Source organism: Phocoena phocoena, chromosome 13, assembly GCF_963924675.1.
Source record: "Phocoena phocoena chromosome 13, mPhoPho1.1, whole genome shotgun sequence".
Taxonomy (NCBI): domain Eukaryota; kingdom Metazoa; phylum Chordata; class Mammalia; order Artiodactyla; family Phocoenidae; genus Phocoena; species Phocoena phocoena.
In genome coordinates this window covers 88,876,913-88,883,807 of record NC_089231.1, presented here as the reverse complement: position 1 = coordinate 88,883,807, position 6,895 = coordinate 88,876,913, and the positions used below count along the sequence as shown (strand labels likewise).

The window sequence follows — 6,895 nt, the reverse complement described above, 5'->3', positions numbered from 1 at the left end:
TACCATCCCGATACGGCCACGGCAGGGAGCCCCCGACCCAGTTTAAAACCCAACGCGTGAGCTGTAAAGGAGCTGCAGCACTTAACTGGTGGGCTTACTTCAGGAAAGAGAAAGGAGGTTCTCCAAAAGAACACTGCAAAGCCCAGAAAGGGAGGACCCACGCGTGCAAGGCCTTGCGGCAGCGTGGATCAGGTCAGAGGCGCTTCCCAAGGACCACTCAGGGCGCTCTAATGGGAAGGTGCAACGGGCCAGGGCCGCCTTTCACCCCAACACGGCTCTAGGTGGGAAGCATGTGCCCCTAGTGATGTGCCCGCCCGGCAGGGCGCTTTAGACCGAGCCCAGGTTACTGTCAGGCAGGGTGCCTAGAGCTCCCACACGGCTGAAGGTGTCTGAAGGCGTCCTCGATACGTAAGGTCACTCGTCCCGAGTCAATTTCTTCATGTTTTTACAAAAGGGACCACAAATTCTCACTACCTGGTGCACATGATCAGCCAGGCAACTGGTCTTACAAGTTCAATGCGTTTTCGGCCATCTCTGCCCTTTCCTAGGTATTGAGAACGATGGGACCAAAGACCCATTCTGTGGGGTCTTAAAAATTGGCCAGGGCACATCATGAAACTGTCTTCAAAAGCACCGTATGCTTTTACTCCGACCAATTCTGTTCTCAGAAGCCATTTCTAGCTTGGCTTTCAACTGAAGGTTCCCCCGTTAGAGACCAGATTTCAAACTGAGGGGAAAACGTCCCCATTTGTATAAACGAGACAGAAACGTATTCCCCGCAAGATAACTGAACACCAGATGATTCAGAAAATCCAGGCAAAGTAGAAGCAATGTATTTGGCAATTTTTTTCTTCCGACGAATGACGTAAATTCTCTCCCACCTCCAAGCAGCTTGCAAGATTTAACTGTTACATTTAAGATTCAGCATATTTGTCATTCTACATGAGGTTACACACACACACCCTTCGTGTAAGTCATCTCATCCTGATCATGGGAAGAAACTTCACATCTGTTAAGGTCTGGTTCTGAATATAGCATAGCATATACAGCAATTCAAATCTATTAATATTTATTCAGTATTTTAACAAATTAAAACGCATCCAGTTTTACCCTTTATATTTCAGTTCTCCACATACTGACGTGATCCCTCCCTAGCTTTTAGGTAGGAAAGTAATCGTTTAAGGATAACTGGACACCTAAAGAACTTTTTGGTGGGAAAGTAATCGTTTAAGGATAACTGGACACCTAAAGAACTTTCTGGTAGGAAAGTAATCGTTTAAGGATAACTGGACACCTAAAGAACTTTCTGGTAGGAAAGTAATCGTTTAAGGATAACTGGACACCTAAAGAACTTTCTGGTAGGAAAGTAATCGTTTAAGGATAACTGGACACCTAAAGAACTTTCTGGTAGGAAAGTAATCGTTTAAGGATAACTGGACGCCTAAAGCACTTTGGTAACTGCACTGGAGTATAGTACTTACATGAGCAAAACAGCTCTTACTTTGACTTCTAATTGCTACAGTATGGTGTCGATGGGATCAAACTCAGGCAAGACGGACTCAATTCATGTTTACATGTGGAAACCACACGAACATAAGTGGTTAACCTACTGAGACTCTGGCAGTCTTGTTTCACTTCACTGGGAAGCCAATCTAAGCCCTACTTTGCTGTTGCAGCAGGCTGCTGTGTCCTTGCACCGCCCACAAAAATTCTTTGTGGGGAGAAAACCCACCAAAGCTGTGATGTGTCCAATGAAATCCTTAATCTTTGACATCTTTAAAGCTTGGGAGTACTTGACAACAGCAGGTAAACGTGGAACATCTTCCCAGAAGACCAACTTTACGTTAAACATGTTAACGCTGAAACAAAAGGCAAGTAAACGCACAATTTATATTCATTTTTAACAGACGAGACGTCCCTCTAGTTCCCGCAACCATCTGTATGGTTTCATCAGACTTTGAGAAGCTCTACATTAGAACATGGTGACTTTTGCCATAAAAGCAACTATTATTCTTAAGATCTCTATCTGAAACGTCTAAAACAGGTACCACTTTTATTCTGCCAGGTCACACAAACCTCAAACAAGCTCTTCCCTAGGTGTGACACTACCTAGGCCAAAAGACAGGTGGGGTAGGTATTATTTTAGCCTAACTGCATTGACGGTATTTACACCTCTTAACGACTTACCGAATACAATACTGTTGACCTGTCATTTCATTTGTGTGAAATGATTCACATGTACAGAAAATTAGAAGAATTTAACCTAACAGACTTCAAACTAAGTAGTAATAGCAAAGGCAATTCAGATACTAACATGGCACAATTTTCCCTGTTAGTGGTTTTAAAATGCTCATTTAAACGAGGGATGAGTTCATTTGCTTAGATATTTGAAATACAACTTTATTCTGATTCTAAACGAAAAGGAATGGGAATGACAGTAACAAACAAGATTCCACCACTGGATATTGTGATGTGACTGTAGCAGTCTTATATTTGAAACTTAAGGAGGAAAGAACTGTGTTCCAAAACACCTAAATATGCAGGTCCAAAAAAATGAAGTTTTTTTTTTTTTTTTTAACTGCCACATTCACTCCAAAGCCCATTCATCTCCTTCAGCATCCCAAACATCAAGCACATGTTCTGCTTAGCTATATAATAAAGTGGCAAACACGCTGCACCACTGACATCACAGGACAGTTGCCTATAAAACTAGACTTCTGACGCTGGGCTCCAGCTTCACTTTTCTCACAGGTCATCATCTTCATCCGGGAGGGCAGTTGTCTGAGCAACCTAGACACAGAGATGAAAACGCTGTCATGCTCCAGATGGAAACCACCAGGAACCGAAAAGCATGCACTACCGAGCCGCACACACCGTACCTCCAGGTCGTGCTCGTACTGCGCTGCCAACGCGGGGTCCATGACCACCTCTGGCGGGGCGAGAGCGGGCATGGCGACGAACTCCAAGTTAGGGTCTCCGATCAGTTTTCTAGCAAGCCAGAGGAAGGGCTTTTCAAAATTGTAGTTACTTTTGGCGGAGATGTCATAGTACTGTTTAAATGAGAGATAAAATTAATTTTAAAAACCCATACATCAAAGACATTGATGAAGCACTTTAATGGACTTATAATAATTTATTACATAATTTTATAATTACAATTTTACCTAAGGATTTTACTTATAATTTTACCTAAGGATCATAAATCCACTAAGTTCTAAGAAACATACCTGAAGATTCTTCTTTCGGTGGAAGACAATCGACTTTGCCTTAACCTTTCTGTCCTTAATATCCACTTTGTTGCCACACAACACGATGGGGATGTTCTCACACACTCGTACCAGATCTCTATGCCAGTTAGGCACGTTCTTGTAAGTAACCCTCGATGTTACATCAAACATTATGATGGCACACTGAGCTGAAAGGAGCATTTACAGTAAATTAGTGTCGGCCTAAGAATTTGCTACATGGATGAAACGTGCTAAGAACTATGGACTCACAGTCTCGGGCCTAAGTCCAGGTCAGCCACGTTTCTCTACTCATTTTCAAGATCTCTACCAATTCCAAAAATCTCATATCATTTTAATACACAGTATTATTTAAAAGTCCATTTTACTGTACATGAAACCATGAAAGACCAGCTTACCATGTGAAATCTCTCTACCTGTAATACTTCGTAAGTTCTGCCTCATCCCAAAAAAGTATCCAGTAGATTAACGATAAATCAGCATTCCAGGGAACTCACCTCCCATATTCTGAGGATCTAGCAATCTACTCTTTAAAAACGTTCTTAAATGGCTGAACACACTAGGATACAGTGTGCCTATTTTTAAAAGCTCAGTTAAGTCTCTATGTTGACCTGCAGAAACAGCCGTGATAAAGCTGGTAAGCCTCTGAGTATGCGTGATACATTAAACAGATTTTTAGCTAAAGAATGGGGGCGGGGAGGGGAGAGGAAGAATCTTTGCAGTTGTACACACTCTCGTAAGGCAAAAGACATGGAAAGATTCCCAACGATTTTCATGACAAGAGAAAGTCTTACATTGAGCATTTTCTTTGTTCATCTTTTTGCTGGATATAATGAGATGCATTTATTTCCTTTGCACTTTTAAAATCAAGCACTCTGAAAAAAATATTCTGCAAGACCTAGTGAAATCAAAAAGAAACCGGCTGGTCTTATACAACATTTTATAAGATAGAAAGCCTAGTGCCTCTGGTCCAGGATCTGGTTAAACTGTTTACCACCTTTTTAATGGAGTGCAGAAGAAATGATCATCGACTACCACCAAAATATATACCCAAACCTAAGTTTTCAAATACTGGGGCTGCAGCAACACCTTGTCTGTTGCTTCCAGTTTTTAAATTAAGAGCCTCAACATACATCGCATCACCTCTTTCAAAACAGTGCCTACGGAGACGCAAGTATGCAATCAAATGGCACCAGACAACCTCCACAGGATCTCCTCCCGTCCGACTGAGGGTCGGCTCTCAGGAGCCAGCCCACCTCCTGAATCGAAGCGCATCGCGCAATGGCCAGTTCAGTCAGCACGAGGCACGCGTCTGCCGGAACAGACCTGATGATCTGTAAGCAGCCTTGGACAGGAAGCTACAAATCCTCAAAGGCGGCCGGTTACGAGGCAGATACCTACCTTGGATGTAATAGCCATCTCTCAGTCCACCAAATTTCTCCTGGCCAGCTGTATCCCATACGTTGAACTTAATGGGTCCTCTGTTGGTATGGAACACAAGGGGATGGACCTCAACGCCCAAGGTGGCTGCAACGTAAGCGTGGAAAGTTAGTCAGTGACCTCATCCATCTCCCACACGTTTTCACACGCCGTTTCCCCCACGTACCTACATACTTCTTCTCAAATTCACCAGTCAGATGGCGTTTCACAAAGGTAGTTTTCCCAGTACCGCCGTCACCAACCAGTACGAGCTGTTGGGAAACACATCTTTGAAGTAAACACCGGAACGGGTCTCAGGACCTCGGGATTGTGAGACTGTCCCGGTGCTCTGGACCGCCGTCTCACAGGGAAGAACTCTACATGCCCCCTGAGCACACCTAAGACAAAGCATCTTAAGACAGCAGCCCCGTCCCATCTCACGAATGACCCGAACCGGCGGAGCTCCGAGCCCAGCTTCCCCGCGCGCAGGGCGGGGCTCGCCCCCTCCCCCCCCCCGCCGTCAGGGGACCGAAGGCACTGCCGCAGCACCAGCACGCTGGCCGGCGAGGCGGGCCAACGGCACCCGGCCGCGGTCACGAAGCAGGCCCCGCCGTTAAGGCCGTCCGGACGCGGGGCCCCCCTTTCCTAGGGCCGCCCTTCCTCCCGACCCCCTCGGATACCCACCTTGAACTGCACTTGGGGCTCTCCTTGCGCAGCCATCGCGATGCTACTGCGGGCAGAGGAGAAAGAAGTGAGGCCGCATGGCCGGACCCGCCCCACGTGCCCGGGCCCACAAAGGCCTCCACCCCGGAGCCCGGCAGCCCGCACCCCACCCCCACCCCGACACACACACACACACACACACACACACGCACACGCGCGCGCGGGGGCCGCGAGGGCGCGCGACGGCGATGGCGGCGAGGCGCTGCTCCCCGGCTCGGCTCCCCCGGCCGCCGGGGCCCGGCTCGCGCCCACTCGGCGCCGAGGCCCCGGCGCGGAAAGCGCCCGGTCACGGCCCGCGGCCAGCCCGGGCCGCCCCCCGGCCCTCCGCCCGGCCGCCCCGGCCGGATCTCTCCTGCAGCCCCGCGGCCCGGCCGCCCGGCCTCCCCTCCGCCCCGGCCGCCCGCCCGGCCCACCGCGGCTCGGGTCCCGGCGCCCTCGCGGCCAGAGAGGAAGGAAGGCCCTCCTCCCGGAGCCCGGGGTCCCCACGCAGCCACCGCCTCACGGCCGCCTCCCGCCGCCGCTGAGACGCCCCGATCCCCGCCCCCGCCCCGGCACCGCAGCCCCCGCCCCGGCCCCACTACCTTCCAGAAGCGTCTCCGAGCCCGTCTGACTGAGGGCTGGAAAGATGGCGGAAGCGCAATTCAAATGCCCGGAGACGCAGCCGACGCCGGCGCGCGCCGAGGGAGGGCGGGGCAACGGCGCCGCGTCGCTCCCACGTGACCCCTCGCGCACGCGCACGCACGCCGCCCCGGCTCCGGCGGCTGTGCCCGTTGGCCTGGCGCATAGGGAGAGGCTCGCGGCGCGCCGGGCGCGGGAGGCTAGGCGGTCGCGCGCACGCACGCCGGCCCGCGGGACCACGTGCGCCAGCCCAGAGGGCGGGTTCCCGCGCGCGCATGCGCCGACGGCGACGAGGCGCGCCCAGCTGCCACCGCGGGAACAGAAGTGGAAGGAGAGGGCCGAGGCCCCCTTGGGCGGGAAACTCGCGGGGTGGCCCACACAAAGGCCCTGCCCCTGCGTACAAACACGGCACGGCGGGCCCGGGGCGGGCGCCATGTTGGGGTGCGGGCCTCCTTACCCGCCCTTCCCTCCGGCCCTTTCCACGCGCCCCCGTCTCGGTCAGGACCTTCTGGGAAGTAAAGGAAGCAGAGACCGATGCTTTTCCCACCTTGGAAAGACGGCCACCTTATTCTTAGAGCATCTAAGTGGTCGGCAGCCTTTGTGGCCCTAATTCTGCAAACAGGATGATGAAATTTAGTGTTTCCCACCGTGGCAGCTCTTCTCATCTTAGTGACAAACCAGGGATGCAATCCATGAGTATTTAGGTTCCAGGGTCAAGGGTCCAGACAAGAACTGTTCACGCATAGAACTTACATTCTCCTGGGGCATAGCCTCCTCTCAGTATTGTCAAAGATGGAAAATGAGGTACACCTCCAGCTCAACAAGTGTGGGTTATTATCCTTCATTGGCTTTCAGCAAAGATGTTGGCCGAGGGGAGTCCTCCAAACTCA

At 50.7% G+C, this 6,895-nt stretch overlaps 1 protein-coding gene across 1 annotated transcript; it reads right to left on the bottom strand.

Moving 5' to 3' along the window:
* Positions 1-2,379: 2,379 nt before the first annotated feature.
* On the bottom strand, positions 2,380-6,027 carry RAN (RAN, member RAS oncogene family). Its single transcript, XM_065889681.1, has 7 exons — positions 5,969-6,027; positions 5,349-5,394; positions 4,852-4,936; positions 4,647-4,772; positions 3,228-3,415; positions 2,880-3,050; positions 2,380-2,790 (listed from the first exon to the last, which is right to left on the bottom strand). The coding sequence occupies exons 2-7, from the start codon at positions 5,382-5,384 to the stop codon at positions 2,746-2,748; spliced, it is 651 nt and encodes a 216-aa protein (XP_065745753.1). The 5' UTR covers positions 5,385-5,394; positions 5,969-6,027; the 3' UTR covers positions 2,380-2,745.
* Positions 6,028-6,895: the final 868 nt, after the last annotated feature.